An 18,937-nucleotide genomic window follows, 5' to 3' on the forward strand; every position below is an offset into this window, starting at 1 on the left:
TAAAAAAATACCTCTTATATTAATTTTATTATATGATATATTATAATATATATAATTATATATTAATTTCTTTAAGCTCTTAAGTATTTCTAAGAATATTTAAAATAATCAAATGAATAAATAAAATCAAATGAAAAAAGAAAAGAAATAAAGAAAAAGAAAATAAAGAAAATAAAAAAAAATAATATTAAAAGAATATATAAAAAGAAAAAAAATAAGAAATAGTAAAACAACATGTTTAAAACTTATAAGATTTGAATTCCAAACTCAGAAACATAAGAACTTGCAAGAAGTACAATTTCACTGTAGAACACAAGAACATAATTTTCATACTATAGAAACGCGATATGCTCCAATGATAATTCTGAGGTCACACAACCTCAAACTCTCAAACCCCAGAGACATGAAATCCGGTAAGAACAAGTTCAAACTCGGAACCTCAAGCTTTATGGTCCAGCAATTACTGAATTCGTCAAGACTGATCCTAGAAACATAGACTTTGAACTTTACATTGAATAATCACCAAGAATAACCACAAGATAGATTTTAACTTTATAGTATTAGGAAAATAAAATTTGTCAAAAATGTGATATATCAATTCATCTATATCTCATCTCTTAAAGTTTATCATTTTGTGTTTGTGGAAAATTTTTTAGTTAGATTTTAATCTAAACAAAAACAGCTGAAATTTAAAAATACGAATATAGGATTTAATTCTAAATTTTATTCTAAAAAGTCAATAAATAATTTTAATAATTTTAAAAAATATTTGAGATTTTATAGATTCAGAAATGTTTATAAATGTATTATAAAATATATTATATTATAAATAAGTTCAATCTATATAGTAAAAGATCTTAATAATTCAATAAATGTTTAAAAATAAAAAATTTTTACAACTATTAAGTATATTCGAATAAAAAGAGAAAAAATATTTTGAAAAATGTATATGATCTCTATATATTTATAATATTGAAAGATGATAAGAATACATTTGAAAAATCATGATTTTGAAATATAATTTTTTTAATATTTTTCATAATTTTTTATAACATTTTAAAGAATAATTATTTATTTTCCATAGAATGCTATGCAATTAATTTATTAAAATTATTGTTATTAATTTATTAAAAAATTTGAATGTGACAGTATTTATTTTTTTGTTTTTTTTTTTAAATTTTTGTAAAATTCACATTAAATATAGTATTACATTATGAAATTCTCCTAACATTAATCACTTTTTTGAAAATTTATTGATCAAAAAACAAAAAAGATATTCTATTTATTAAATAATTTTGACCGAGTAGATTCTAAATTTTGATAAATAAATACTTTAATTGTGAATAGCTTTCTATTTATCTAAATATCGAAACTTGAGTTTTAAAAAAATATAAAAATTATTTTCTTCTTCTTGAAGTTATTTTATCCTTAATGAAGAATTGTGCTATTAACAGTGTTATTAACATTGTGGAACGAAAAGAGCTTGCATTATACTTTAGATAAAATTCGTCTTGAGTAAATGAATGTGAAACAAAGACTATTTGCCCAATTTGAATATGCAAATAGCTGGTAAAAAGACCAGAATAAACAACCGTTTGTAATCTGTTTGACTATAGGAGGGTTATTATGTGAACTAATTGTTCAATCTCCTGTATTTCTCACCAGACATTATACGATTACCTTTCTCATATCTTATCTTGAACTAACGATACACTTTAATGTAACATTAGGAACATCGAAATTGAGAATTAAATATGCTTAAAATAAAAATTATTTCTCTTTGTATTATTATTTAATTTTAATTTTTATATTAATGATATTTTATTTTTTTTTTCTTTCTTACATTAATGAAATTATGTATTTCTAGCGATAAAACATTTCATTTTAATACAATTTTTAATACAATTGATTATCAAATTATTAATATAAGAAATATGTACGATATTTCACTATTAAATATAAATATAATTCACATAAAATATATAAATATAATATGTTATTTTATTATTTATTTTCTTCAATAATAAATTTTGTTTTTAATTATTCTATATTTAATAAAAAAAATTTGTTCTAACGTAACTAGTATATATTTATCTCTGTTTTTTTATTTTTTTCGAATAACATTGTGATAAATAAATAAAATATTTTTTCAATAAAAAATCTAATAAGATCAAAATTCTTAATTCCAAATCTTAATTTCAAAACTAATATAAAAAACAATAAAATCAAAAATTAAATATATTACTAATTTTTTAGTAAAAGATTTCTTCTAATTTTGTTAACAATAATTAATTTTCTAATTAATAATTTCAAATTTTCCAATTTCTTTTTTAAATTTCTTTATATTTGTTGTTATATTATATTGTTGCTAACAAAAATAAAATTTTAATAGGAAGAATTTAAAAAATCATATTTTTATCCATTTTATTTAATTTTTTTGATGTTAATCTAAATCTTAAAATATTCAATAAATAATTAAAATAATGTTCAATCATTATAATTTACTTCAACCATTTTGTTATATTACATTATTGCCATTTTTATATTTATATGTATTCTAAATGTTCAAAATTAATCAGAATTTTAATTGTTTAAAAATATTCCATCAGAATATATTCTATTTGTTTTCTTCATTTCTCGTTGAGTTTTTTGATTTTTGAATTTAACAGATAGATTTATTATATATATATATATATTCATATATGACTATATCTCACGAGTTCATAAAATGTTTGAAATCAAATATGTAAAATTTGTTTTTATTTCATAAAAATGAATAAAAATATAAAATTTTTTCAAGCCATTTTGAAATGAAATTTTAATGATAAAAACATTCATTAATGATAAAAACATTTCTTAACAATATTATCAAAATTGAGAAAAGTCATTAGATTGTACAACGTCAAATACTTCTTTTTAACGTAATTTTAACTCTATTGTGAATTTTCTTCTCGATATACATTCCTATAGTTCCATCAAAATATTTTTAACGATGAAAGATTTAATTTTCTGGCGTAACCGATCAATACGAAACCCGATACAAAAACATTGTGGAGCAAATATTTTCCTTATATTTTTCACTCGCATAACAACGCGATTTATTTCTATTTTCTTTATTTCCACTCGAAACAACATAAATAACGAACGATCTGAAAAAAATCTCTCTCTCTCTCTCTCTCTCTCTCTCTCTCTCTCTCTCTCTCTCTCTCTCTCTCTCTTTCCAATCAAACCATCTAACCCACATCGCGCACCAATCACATACCGACTGGATTTCCCCTGCATCCTTCGAGTGCTACGTCGAGATTCCAATTTCGAATCGCGTTCGACGGCCGCGCCGCGTTTAAGTGTTTTCATTTCCAGAAGAATTTCCATCGGCATGTCGGGTTCGCGTTCCACCACGCTGCTCGATCAACGCGTTTATTAGCTTTCCCGGGGAGCACGGGAAAACATTGGAGGCCGCGGCGGGAGTCGCACTGGAAAATAAAAGAGGGAATTCGAATTCCGTGAAAAATTGGTCGAATATCGTTACCGGGTAACGTGACAGGGCCATTGAAAATGGACGTTGGGGCACGGAATACCGAACGAAAAGGGCTGAACGAAAAGGATAAAAAAAGATTAACTGAGAGACAGGGAGAGACTAGGTTTCGAAATACAGGACGGCGTGCAAAGACGATGGGAAAAAGAAAAGTTCAGCGTGTTGTAGGGGCGAGTGCAATATGAAGGGAAAAGAGAAAGAGAGAGCATGTATCTTCGTCGGCGTCGCGACGTCGTCGGCGTGTCAGAGCGGGTCGCAGGTTTGCTGGCCGTCGCCCTTGAAATTTCCACGTAAATAAAATCTCCGGAAGAGTACAGTGCCTCTCGAGCGAGTGGGCGACGGTAGAAACAAAAAAGAAAAGCAGAAAAACGACCGGCAGACGTCGAGGACGAGGCGTTCGTTATGCTCGCGTTGCCTCACGCCTCGCCGCTTTCCCAACACCGACGTCGAGATTCACCCGGTTGTCGACGAAGGAGTAACGACGTGACACCCTGTGCATTGTAGACATGCGTGTGTACGGTTATGTATTGTTTATTTCGTGATGAACGAAAATAATACGTAAAAATTTATGAACGGTAAACGTAAAATAATTCAATATTCTTTTACCTCTGAGGAACGAATTAATCCTAGAATCCAAAGGGAAATAGCTCTTCGAGTCCATTATTTAGGAAACTTGAAAAAATGTTATTTCTTTTATTCCAAAAGTTTCTAAAAATTATTTATCGTTACTTTTAATTTAAAACAAATAACATTATTATCTTATAATGAAACGAAAATTAATTGAAAAATAATTAAAAGAATTCATATAAAAGAATACCATAAATGTATATTCCTTATTTATAATAGCAAATTCAAATTGGAAAATGAATATATTGAAGAGATTTTTTTTCAAGAATTATTCAATGAATTGATTCAAAAACAATAGACGGCAAGAATTCGAACTTAACAAGATTAAGCAAAAGCGCTTATAATAAATGATATAAAAAAAATAAAAGAGACAGCAGAAAAAAAAATAATAAAAAAAACCAACAAAGAAAACATTTATATTACAAATATATATCTATAATGAGAAATAAAAAATAAAATAACTTATTTAAAAGAAAGCAACATTATAACCAATATGTAATAATTATAACCAATATGTATGCAAAAAATATTCAAATAATATAATCATATAATATACAAAATTTGTGAAGGGTCTGATTGCGATAATTAAATAAATTATTAAGATTAGCAAAAACTTATATATAAAATATTATGTTCTATCCATTTTCTGCATAATCCAAAATTATCCATACTTTATATCCATAATCTTAAATATCTACTTTTAAACTACATTTTTGTACCGATATGAACATGAAAAACTTAAATGGACACAGCATATTTTCTCTTAATTTTTTATAGCTCAAACCTCTTTTTAAGTTTAATATAGAAATTTATTATTTATAAAATGAGTATTCATTATTAATCTTGAACAATGGACAAATTATCGAATTAGATAAACGTAGAATCAATTTTTTGTATAAAATTTAACAAAAAAAACTAATAAAAAAGTAATTAACGAAAAGAGGAATCGATTCTTTGTTTTGAATCAATTAAATAAATAATAATAAATAAAATTTCAAATAGAAATTTAAATTTTATTAAAAAATCGTGATGATAGATAATTAATTATACAATAAGAAACTTTCGCCAACAAATATTGAACTTTTAGATAAATATCTGAAGCATTTTCTTGTCGAAAAAATATAATGAATATTAGATTTTAACGAATATATAAAACTTCCAATGTATTATCTAATCGTTTTTATGATCTCTATGAAATTTCAATAGTATTAGATTATTTAGACTCTAATTATTATATATATTATTATATAATATTATATTATATTATATAATATTATATTTATTATTATATTATATAATATTATATAATTATTATATATTATTATATATTTTATAATATGATACAATTGTACAATAAATTGATTGTATTGTTACCTTCGTATTAATGAATGCATAATAGAATTATTTATTCAAGAAAATGTGAATATAATTCTCGCATCTGTCATAATCTGTCATAAACAATTATTAATATTGCAATTATTTTAACAATAAATAATTAGAAATACTTGTAACAATATATTTTGTATCTTGATATATTCAATTTATTACATCATAAACAAAAATCTTTATTAATTTTTTCATTAATTACATACAATTTAATTTTAAAAGAGAAGTATTCTATCTCTTTCTTATTAATTTCTATATTTTTGTATTCGTTTTTAATAATCAAATAGAGCATTTTTTAATAAAATGAAAATTGGCTTTTAATCAAGAGTAAAAAAAACATAATATGTAATAAATTTTAATATAATAATAATTGTGTTTTTATTTATTACTATTTACTAAAAAGAATGCAAATAATTAATAAAAAGACCGAATAATTATTGAATTATTTAAATAAATAGATTTGGTGTACCGAGTTTAATTGAAGTTTGGATTAGGTTATGTAATCTAATATCCAAATATTAATCTAAACCTAATTCAAACTAAATTAATTCAACTCTATTCTAAATATTAAAAATACAATATATTCTATTTAACATATTTTTGTATATAATTCTATTTAATTTAAAACCAAACATAGTTATATTCTCATAATAGAATCCTTGATAATATATTTCAAGACCATCGAATTCCTTTTTTGCATAAATTTCAAAAACTTTCAATTGTTCTTTTGTTCAATTGATTTTCAAGACATATAAAATATTGTTTCAATATCATATTGAATGCCCTCTTTTTACAGATAAATTATTCAAAATTAATTTTCAATATTATAATATCTAGTATAGTATCTAGAAATTTTATTCAAAATATGATTTTTTATAATATTTAATTATCAAATTTAATAATAAAATTTATTAAAATTATTATTATAAGTTAATATTAGAAGAAAAAATATAGATATAACATATAAATATAGATATATCATATTTATGAAAAATGTACAAAAACTTTTGAATAATATATATTTTTGCATTGAAATATTTTGGATTTTATTTTTTTATAAAGATATTATATTTTACTGACAAAAATATAATTCTAAAGAATAATAAAATTTATAATTTTTCATAAAATTTGTACCAAGATAGATAAATTTTTCTCTTTAGAGTTACATACAAGCATAAGTACAAATCTAATTTTATTTAAATTGATTTTTATTTATTCATAGTGGTGGCTCAAGCATACAAAGTCGACGTGGAAGTGATCGGAGGTGCGTCTAGGGGTTGTACGGCAGTGTTGCGATGCGTCGTTCCTAGCTTCGTGAAAGATTTGGTGCGCGTCGTGTCCTGGTTGCAAGAACCATCCTTTTATATTTATCCTTCGCTACAAGGAGGTAAGATATCTTTTTTCGCGATGATTTCAATCTTTCATTCATAACAATTAGTAGATTGATGCGGATTGAATATTGATAAATTAATATATAATTATATATATTAATTTATAAATTAATATATAAATATATATTAATATTATATATTAATATATAAATTAAATAATAATAATTGATTGATAATTTATTTAACATTGACTATTATAATTGTTTTTATATATTCTATCTCAGATATCATTATATCTAATTATAATATATAATATAATTATAATACGATGAATTTATACACACGAAAAATTATTTTATAATGAAATATTAAATTTACTTAGATTACTCTCTTTAAGTTTAATTTAAACATTTATAATTTTTCATTTGGTAAGATATAAAAAGGAACGATTTATTTCTCAAACTATCAAAGCAAATAATTGTTAACACTAACTAATTCGTGAGAATGATGAACGGACAAAGAAAAAATCTTTTAGAGTACGTAAAAAATCAAATTTTAAAAAAATATTTGTTTTTAGAACTATAAAATAAATTTAAATAAATCTTCTCGCGTGTAGATTAGTCACGTATTTTATTCGTCAATCATTCATTCAAAACGTTTAAATATCGTTTGACAGATACATTTTCAAATATTGAAAGAGATACACAAAAAACATTGATGATTTCGTTACATGAAAACTGCCATTTTTTGTTTTTTATCAGAGAATTCGAAAATTTGAAAAATAAAACAAAATCATCGAAAAAATAAAAGTTATAATCTTTTTTTAAATAAATAATAATTTTATTTTAAAAAAATATCGAATTAACTTATAGATTATGTTATTAGATTACTCCAAATTATTTGTATATTTATGATATGCTATATACAAATCAAAAAAATTTATAGTATATATATATTGTTCATAAATAAATTAATATAAAATAATAAAATAAATATATTAGTTACGTAACAATCAATATATTAAATTATACAATGTATAAAATTAGTGATATTCTAATACATAAATATCTTATAAATATATCATTATTTAAAGTATATTTTAATTATACTTTAAGTTTATTTTAAGTATACTTATTATTACAGAATAAGAAAATTATTTATTTAATTCTCTATAATTATACAAGTTCCATATTTAACAGAAAACCATAATTTCTTCCCTTTATTGGAAATTCTCCTCTTCGATATTACACGTTTATCAATTATTCCAATAAAGGAGAAACCTTCGATAAGATACACACCTCTACTTCACAATTCCACTTTTCTATTATATTCATAGAAACATCGGAACGAGAGGATCTCTTCCATACTCTTGAAACACACGTGAAAGCTCTCTACGCGGCAGAAAGAATACGGCCAACTAATGGCCGCGATGGCTCGGTTTTGCGGCGGATCCCTCCTCTCGAACCCTATTATTCTACGTGAAAAGCGTCGCGCTATCGTATAATCGATAATTTCGCCTATCTGCCAAAATGTAATATTCCGCGGAACGGTGTGGTAGGAGATAGCAATAAAAGCCCAAGGGACATTTCACGGGCGCAGATGCAGTAACACCGAACCGATAGGTGCACGAGGCACGAAGAAAAAAATTATACGGCTACATTGGACGAGGAAAAAGGGGAGGAAAAAGAGAGAGAGAGAGAGAGAGAGAGAGAGAGATGACAAAGAGAGGTCTAGAGGGCGATTTTCACGTAGGTAGTGCGAAGTATTATGCCCGGGTGGCGGCGTTGCTTACTGGGACTAAAATTTAATATCCGGCCACGGGACGTGCAGAGGCCGGTACAGTGAAATTTAATATCCACAATAATCTTGCATCACCTCTTCTCGCGGCAGGCGTTAGTGTAGGTCGCGGAGAGAGATCATGGAGGACATCGACCTCGGTAACGGTCGACCGGCTCGCTCATTAATAGTCGTAGAAATTAATTGGATTTAAGAACGTCGTCGGACGGTCTTGCTTTTTTATCCCCCCCCCCCCCCTTTCCCAACCACCGTGCACCGCCGCAGCGACACGGATTGAAAAAGATGATATCCGGTAATTAAAACGTAATATTACGTCGGTTCGCGCACTATTAATTAGTAAGCTTAATTAGTAATCTTTTTAATTGGACGCGACGCGGTGTTGTTAACGCCGTTTGAGGATGATCTCGCGATCTTTTCGCGATTTACGCTTTCCCTCTTCTCCACGGTACTTATTTTCCTTCTATGTATCTCGTTGCTCTCTGTCTCTGCTGTCGTTTCTCGTTCTCTCTATCTCTCTTTGCTCCCGGAGTTTTTAGATCCTGTTTTTTTGTATCTTTTTCTTTCTCTGGGACAACATGTAAATGCTAAACGATTTCAATGAGTTTGAAAAATGTTGTTAAGAACATTTTAAACAGCTTTTTCGTATATATAATTGGTCAGTCTTAGTTTTCGAGTACATACATAAAATTATTTTTTGTTTTGGCATTTAATTATAATTTAAGAATTATAATTAAAGAAATTCAAATCTATCCCAAACTGAGACAATTTAATGTGTATTATAATATGAAAAATAATTGGATTGTCTTGTAAAAGTTTTTTCCACTATTTGCACGCGTAATTTTGATGAATGATTTTCTTATTATAATTTAAGAAATTTACTTTTCGTTGAAATTAGAACATTAAGATTTTTTAAGAGCATCTTTTATGCTCTTTTGCAAAATTACTAATGATATAATTATAGCAAATTAATTATTATATTAGAGTGTCCCATAAGTTTCGCATCATGCTAGGAATAACTTTAACTGGTTATTTTTATATGAACATGCATACTTATCTATTAGTCATTTATGGTATCGGTTTCAATCATCCCAGAGCTTTTTTAAAGTACGTTTCGTTGGTGACACAGTCTCTTTTAAAACTTTTTTCTACACTTTTCAATATGAATAGCCAAAAAAAGCATTTGCGGCATGTTATGCTTTATTGCTTATTTCCTCCCTTTATTGGAAATTCTGCTCTCAAAAAAATGATAATGCAAATGATACTGAAGATGAGATTTGTACTATTTACGGGAGTAATGCTACAACTATTACGATCACAATTGGTTTAAGAGATTTAGAAATGGCAATTTTGACTTGAAAGATGAAGATCGCAGCAACGAATACCCAGCAACAACGAATACGGACTTTATCGAGGCCATGCTCGCTGAAAATCCGCGATATAGTATGCGCGAGATAGCGGATGCCACTAACATTTCCAGGAAAACGGTAGATAATCACTTGACCAAGATGGGATATGTCAATCGATGTGAAGTTTGGGTTCTAGTATTGACGGAGATCGATTTTATGAACCGCGTCTTTATGTGCGACTTCCTTTTCCAGCGACATGAAAGAAATCCTTTTTTAAAGAGACTTGTCATTGAAGATGAGACTTTATATCAAAATGTGCATCGAAAATGATTGATTTAAGAACAATAGACCTTCAATTGTCGTAAAAGCCTGAATTTCATTCGAAGAAAGTTCTTTTATCCTTTTGTGAGATTGGAAAAGTGTAATCTACTATGAGCTCCTTTCTCAATGTGAAACCATCAATTTTGAAAAATATTGCAATTAGCTTGATAAATTGAAAGACGCCATAATAGGAAATAATAGGCCAAAATTGACGAACCAATGAGGCTATCATGACAAATGCAAAACCGTTGTATTGATTATAAAAGAAAAGCTGTTACAAATTGATTGGGATATTCTATTGGATCTTCTGTATTCCCCAGATTTTGCTCTAGGAAATCTAATTATTAGTTGTTCCTGTTATTAAAAAAATTCTCTCCATGATAAACGATTTCAATCCGTAAACAAAATAATAAGGCACTTTGAGCAATAATTTTGCAAATAAGCCTGAACAATTTTGGGAAAAGGAAATAATGAGGGATGAAAGAAGATAGAACAGAACGATTCATATATAATGCAATAAATTGATCTTAAACAACAAATATCATATATTTATTTCGTATCAAAAAAAAAGAAATTTATGGGACATTTTAATATAATTGATGTTAGAAAATTAATTAATAAATTTAATAAATAATTATATTAATGTTTCATTTTTAATTTTGATTTTTGATTTTGTCTAATCTTGAAGAATATGACATAATATATTTTTAAATTTTTAATATTTTCATATGATAGATTTAATTTTTTTTTATGGATGGAATTGTATTTAAAAAATCAAAATTCATCTTCATTTTTCGAGTAAAATATAAAAAATTCATATATATTATCATAAAAAAATACTAAACCTTCTTTGTTTTATATTTTTTCAAAAAGTTATTTTTATATTTCGAAAAAATGTTCGATCTTGTATAATATTATATATTAATATAATATAGATATTTTATAATTATAGATGAAATAAATGATTTGATAATTTTCTAATAAAATCAGTTTTTTAAATGGCATTAAAATTAATATCCAACTTGAATATTTTACAAGTCAAAATTATTTTGGAAGAATAAAATAAAATTTCTAGAAGATAAAATTCTAGAACATTCTATATATAAGATATATATAAAATTTTATAAATCATAAATATCAATACATAAATATAATCATCATCATTCATGAAAAATACAGATTTAATGTACAATAAAAAAAAACTTCTTGAGAAAAATTAAAATTGACCATCAATTATATACACATAACAGATTTCTCAAATATTTACAATATATTTTAAACTCATTGAAATTAACAGAAAATTATTTCTTTGACAAATCATCTTTCCTCGTTTCTTTTTATTTTTCTCTGTCTCGATGATTCGACAAATTTTATAATTGTACAGAATGATTGCATCGAGACAAGCATATTCATTATTATCGATAACGTAACCGAAGAAAAAAATATAGATCTGGCTGGTATCCAAGAGGCTATTGTCGTTCGGTTTTCCAGGAACATCGGAATAGCGTAACTTTTATGCGCCCGTGCAAAAAGACGATGTAAAAACGTGCACCATCCTCGACAAGAAGATATTGGCGCACACCCGTTGCTGTTATCGCGCGCTACATAAAATTCTCCCTACGTGTCGCTTTGTTTTTAACGTGACCTTCTTGCTCGGCTTTCTAATGTAAAAGCTTTCTACAGTTCTTCTTCCTCGTTAAAATTTTTACGATACTATTCGCTTAGTTCTAATATGGTATTTCTTTTAAACTTAGTGTTTATATTTGTAAAAAATGAATATTTTGATGATTAATATGAAATAATATGAAATATTACCGATTTTAATTTTAAGAAAGTTGTAATAATAAATTTTTTTGTTTACATATATATATTTTTATTCTATATATTTCTATATATTATTACATATATATAGAAATGTTAATGATTAATTCGAATTGAAAGACAAATATCAATTAGTTTTTAGTAATTTACAATGTATATTAATAAATATGTAATAATATAATAAAATAAAATAAAATTTACATCAATGCTATTAATTAAATCGAGGTTTAAAAAGAACAATGATTTTGAATTGTAATATCTAGTGAATTCGATCGTTTCTAATAAAGATCGAATCGTTTTCTAATAAAGATAATTAAATGAAAGAATTAAGTAATGAGTCTTTTAGATAAAAGATATAAAACTTTTGAAGTAAAATATAGTATAATCTCTCCTAATTGTTAATTGAATCTAAAAATGCAGGAATAAAAAATTTAAAAATCGAGATAAATGACTGTATATGAAAAAAAAGTTTGTAGAATTGGTTTTCTTGAACATTATACTTATTTAAGTAATATAATAAACTTTATTAATCAATGGTCTTTATTTTATATCTCTAAAAGTATAATGTTTGATCTTATTTTCATTACAACTTCTTAGTTTTTATGAAGAAATGCATATTTTCAATCGAATAATTGAACTTTTTAAAATATCCTATTTAATTATATAATAACAGATTAAGAAATATTCTCTCGTATTATATCTATAAAGATATAATAAGAATGTTTTTGTAATTATCATTTTAATCTCGTAAAATAAAAGAATCATTACTTTACAAATTTTGCATCAGTAGTTCTTAACCGATATTCTTTGAAATATTAAGACTTTGTAAATCTTATTTGGTAAAATTATAAAAATAGCACAAAATTTTCTATAATTTTTAATTTTAATAAAATTAATTTTTAATAAAAGATTTATTAAATATATTTGTATATATTTTTGTTACTGATTTTGATTTTGAAATTTTTTTCATAAATTTCTTTTATTATTCGAAATGAATTTGAATAAATTAAAAAATTATTTATTATATTATTCCAATCTTATATTCCAATCTATTAGGATATTTCCTGATTTTAAACAAACTTATTAATGTGAGTTTTTTATATACTTTAATAATATAATAATAATATACTTTAATTATATACTTAATATCTTTATCAGAATTATTTTTTCTTTCATCTAAGTATAAATAATAATACCATCTTATAAAATTTTAAAAAATAAAAGTATTTATATTATGATAAATTATATTTTTTTTAAATTAGTTTTTTTAAGTTTGTATGGTAGAATAAAATTACTTAATTAATTATCTATCATTTTAATATCTATATTTTATCTTAATATCTTAATATAACAATATGTAAATTACTCTATTTAAATGTTTCAATAATATTGCATATATTGTTATATTTATATTAAAATTATTAAAACATAATATTTTCTTACAATATAAATAATTAATATCAATACGATATTATGATCATAATGTTTATTTGTCTTTATTTCAAAAAGTATTGGTAACTGTTAAATGATTTATAAATAGAAGTATTATGTATTGTAGATATACTTTTATGTACATTCTATATATTATACACAAATAATAGTATATATATTGTAAATACAGATTTATAAGTTCTTATTTTAATTAAGAATATATTAATTATATATATAAATTGTACGAAAATCATAATAATTTGTAATTTGTAACACGTAAAAAGATTTAAATCCATCTAATAATTCATCACCAAATTCATATTTTGTGATATATTTTTTATTACTATATATTTTTTATTATTATATTTATACTCGTGAATTCAAATTTTGAGCATTCTAATACGATGAATCTCTCATAATTTTCAACATGTTTCATTTATTATTTGTTAGAAAACATATCAGATTTAGAAATTCGAATTTTCAATGTGTTAGCGTTTCAAATCAAAAGTCTATTTCATAGAATTGGAGACCATATATACATTATGGAATTCGAAACCTTATGAGAATTGGGATGGAAAGCACTCTGGTGGTAAATGCGGAAGACACTGTCACAGATCAAGCGGTTGTCAGGGATAGCTGTCTTCATATCCATTAATCTATAATACCCTTTGACTACTAGATCAACTCTATAGCATTGGTTACAATCGATGATCATGATGATCTTTCATGCGAGAACTTGTCATAGAAATGATATATATGATGGAAATAGAAATTAATCAAGTAACAATAATAAATCGAATGTTTAATGACCGCATAGAATAGCCAAAATGAGAACTTTTTAGAATTTTAAAATTAATTGTCTTAATGAACTAATCTTAACAATCTTAAATTTATTTTCATTATTGTTTTTTTTTTTTTGAATTTTTCTATTCCTTTTAAATTTATTCTTTTTATAAATTTTTATTTATTTTAATTTTTTAATTGAATATATTAATTTATTTAATTAAATGTATTAACATAAATCATTTAAAAACGTATTATAATAATAAATTTAATTAAATGAAACGAGATAATTTTCTTTTATTTATATTCACCAATTAACAATTAGAAAAAATAACATAATCTATTTTAGAAATTATTATGTATTCAATATTACCAACTTTAATGTACAAAAAACGAATTTTACAAAGAACGAACACATAATAAATAAAAATTCAGATTTTTATATCAGATATTTTATTTCTTATTTTTACTTAAATATTGAGTATCCAAATCCTTATTTATATTATTTATATTTTATTAAATTTTCTCCGATTTATTCTTTTGAATTTTTATAATTTAATTTCTTATAATAAAATAAAATTAAAATAGTTTGTCGAATTAATTAAATAATATGAAAGATGATCTTAGAAACAATTTTTTATTTTCATTTATATATTAATTAATAATTTGCAAAAATAGTAATCTCTAGAAATGAAATTTCGAAATTTTAAATTATATATTCTAATCAATAATTTTTAATATACAAATTTAGAAAACTATCAATTTTTTTTTTAATCTTAATCTATCACAACATAGAGATCAATCCATGTTTGGTCTCTTGTATAAACAATGTGTGAAGGAAATATAACAAATCTAATATAAAATTCGAATAGAGATGTGTTCAGTGTACCAAATATTCTCAAGGAATTAAATTTCATTGAATTTTTTTATCTATTCCGTCTAAACTCATTAAACGAAAATTTCATTTTCTGATCAAATAATACTTTATATATTGAAATTAAATTTTAAACTATATTTATCAAAAACAAATTTGTAATAAAAATTAGAATTGCTTAACTCATTCTTTTGAATGATTTCAAATATTTACTTGTACAATTAAAAAATTTTATATATATATAAAAAATAACTACTTCTTTTATTATAATTTTATTATATTGTATTTTAATTATAATCGTTATTTTATCATGAATATTACATACACAATATATATATTTAAATATGCATTAAAAATAAATAATAAATCTAAATAATTCTCTTTATTAAAAATAATAAAATAAATTCATATAAACTTTACTTATGAAACATAAAGAAAACAAAGAAAACAATTCAAGAAAGAATTCTTTTTAAAGAATTATCATTTTACATTTATTTTGACAAAGATTAGATAATTGATAAAAAATATTTTTTTTATGAAATCTAGTATATATTATAAAAAATATAATTCTTACTTTAAAATATACAAAATAATGCAATATTATAAATAGTAAGTATCTTAACAATCTTGTTTACTTTATGTATACAAGTAATGATTTTGAAGAATCAATTCTATAGATCAAAATAAAAATTAGTATGTAAAAATATTGCTTGAAACTTATTTATTAAATTATATCTCTGTTATATCATTCTATCTTACTCTATCTTTATCTCATTTCATTTAATATAAATTTATTATTATAATACGTTTTTAAATAATTTATGTTAATACATTTAATTAAGTAAGTTAATATATTCAATTAAATAAGATAATTAATTTTTTATATGAAATGAATAAACCTTAAACAATTTTTGTATATACATTTTTTGTTCTTGTTTTAATCTCTAGATAAATATATTCTACAAATATATTGTAAATATAAAATAAACATATAAAATAAAAATATTTTATAAAAATATATATTTTTAATAAATATATATTTTTATATGCATTTTAGATTTGCAAAAATTTTTGAGCAATATTTTGTAAAATGTATATTTACATAAAGTATTCAATAAACAAAAATTCAATAAAATTTATAGAGTTTGTACTATAAATGTACTATAAATATGATTTCAAAGTATTTATATATTTTCTACATTTAATTATGTTTACATTGTATATATGTTTCTATTATATATGTATTTTCTTCTATGTAATACATTCATTTCGTTTTCAAATTACAGAACATTTATATTTTGATAGTTTCTTATTTTGTTTTTTAAAATAAATATCTAAAAAAGCTTTTTTGATATAAAATTTCATTAAATTCTTATATTTCCATTCAATCAAAATTTTTAATGTTATTATTAAAATTCTTTTATTATGTAATATTTCATGAAAAAATTTTTTTTTAACTAATTTAAAAGTAAAAATATATACAAATAAATTTTTGTATTCTAAGAAAACCTATTATTATTTTTTATTATTTTTATTTATATTTTTTTTATTATTATTTTTTATTTAAAATATATATATTTATTTAATGCTATTCTAACAATTTTCACAAATGATTTCTTTAGGAATTTCTTTTTCTTATTATCACGTTCATATTTAAACAAATTTTTCCTAAATTTTTCAGAAAATTAATATTTATCACTTTCACAAATTTATATAAATGATTAAATATTAAATTATATCTCATTAAAAAACTAAAAAATAGGAAGTTATTTTAATTCAACAAAAAATTACATATAAACCTTATGTTCCAAAAAATAAAAAATATTTTGTAAATCAATATAATTTTAAGATATTTTATATATATAAAAATCAATCGACAAATTTCGATTTTATTTTTATTAACACATTATTAATGAAATACATTTGGCAATAAAACGCCTGTTATATATATAATATTTCAGTACCTCAAATCATCAAGTTATATTGAGAATTCAAGACGGTATGAACTCGCTGAGAGTATATATATAAATACTATCGTCGCGGTATATCTTTCGATAATCGTTAATAATTCATTGACAAGGTTGTGAAATAAAAATTTTTACAAAAGTTATTTGAAATTATCTAAAATCAATTGATCTCTGGAACACCCTATATATTTTGTATGTTCCCGTTAAATCTATCCCTATATATACATCTATCAGGATCAGCCCGCAATTAATTCCACACGCATATTTCATCCATGCGCGTGTACACATTTACACAAGGATTATCGCCATGTCCACTGTCTCGAATTCTTCGACAAGCAACGATTTTTTCCAAAGAGGATTGGCGAACATTTATATGCTCGAAATTGTCGCGAGAAATGAGCGAGAAGTTTTAATTGCTCTGCGTACGAGCGCACCAATTGAATCATCTTTGTGTGACGATATTGTTTAAATATACACCTTCGAAAGGTTTCATGCTTACAACTCGTTAAAAGTGCAGACATGTGCAGAGACAAAACAGTATCGATACAATGCGGTTCCCCGTTTCATTGTCCTGAACGTGCAAACACATTGTTAGGTTTCTTTATATTTTTTTTATTTTTTTGGTTTTTCATATTTTTTCTTTTTTTTTCTTTTTTTAGATTTTTTTTTTGTTTGCAATTTAATTCAACATTCGAATGGAAAATTTTACTACGGTGAATAGAACGGAAAAAGTTTATAAATGGAGCGCATAAATTTAATGTTCGCCGATTAAATGAAAGTGTTCGTTTGGTCGTTCGTTTTTTTCAGAGGAATCGACAGAAAATTGTGTGAATTAATCGCTCGAATTCGAATGACAAATAATGTAAAAGGATTCATATAATGTTTTTTATTAAATTTAATTAAAAAAAAGAAGACAAGATATTTCAATTTAGCAATAGAATGAATCATTCAAAATAAAATAAAGATATTTTATCGTTTTGTTTTGACTATTCTTATTTATTTCTCTTTTTTTGTAATTTTTTTCTTTTATTTACTTTTTTTAAGATCATACTTTAAATGTTTTTTAAAAAACATTTTACGTATTTTTTATTTTTTCTTTCATTAAAGTTATTAATAATGAATTTTATTATATAATTATTAATAATGAATAATGATATTGTAATATTTTATATAATTTATTATAAAACATTAGTATTTTAAATTGCAATTATAATATATGAAAATATGTAAAGTATATAAAATTAATTACTTTTATATATTAATATTATGCAAATCATTCATATATTTACTAAGTTAGTTTTCATTCATCTTTCCAATATAATTATAAAAATTATTTATCTTACTTTTACTATTTAATATCATGTAATAAATAATTTCAAACATTTCTTATTGTTATAATTCTAAAAATTATTTAATCTTCTTCTTTCTAACAATTTTGTATTTTAGAAAAGAAATTATTTATAAAATATTTATTACTTTCTATTCTTCAAGATAAATAATTTATATCAAACTTATTCAAAAAAATCATTTTTCTCATTTATTAAATATATGCTTTTTTTAAAACAGTTAACATTTAAAATATTGTTTTCTCAATATTATCAACAAGTTCAAAGAATTCGAATAATTCGATATTCGAATAATTAAATAATCTGCATATATATATATATGATCTATCTCGATCGCTATATATATATATATATATATATATATATATATAT

General features: G+C 23.2%; 1 protein-coding gene across 3 annotated transcripts in view; it reads left to right on the forward strand.

Moving 5' to 3' along the window:
* The window catches only part of LOC102675052 (Down syndrome cell adhesion molecule-like protein Dscam2), a 70,837-nt gene that overhangs the window by 4,148 nt on the left and 47,752 nt on the right, over positions 1-18,937 (forward strand). For all 3 annotated transcript variants that reach the window (XM_031511979.1, XM_031511980.1, XM_031511978.1), the window contains exon 3: positions 6,771-6,935. In XM_031511979.1, coding sequence (XP_031367839.1) covers positions 6,771-6,935 — 165 coding nt within the window. The remainder of the gene's footprint in view (positions 1-6,770; positions 6,936-18,937) is intronic.

The sequence above is a fragment of the Apis dorsata genome, unplaced genomic scaffold, assembly GCF_000469605.1.
Source record: "Apis dorsata unplaced genomic scaffold, Apis dorsata 1.3 scaffold_376, whole genome shotgun sequence".
Taxonomy (NCBI): domain Eukaryota; kingdom Metazoa; phylum Arthropoda; class Insecta; order Hymenoptera; family Apidae; genus Apis; species Apis dorsata.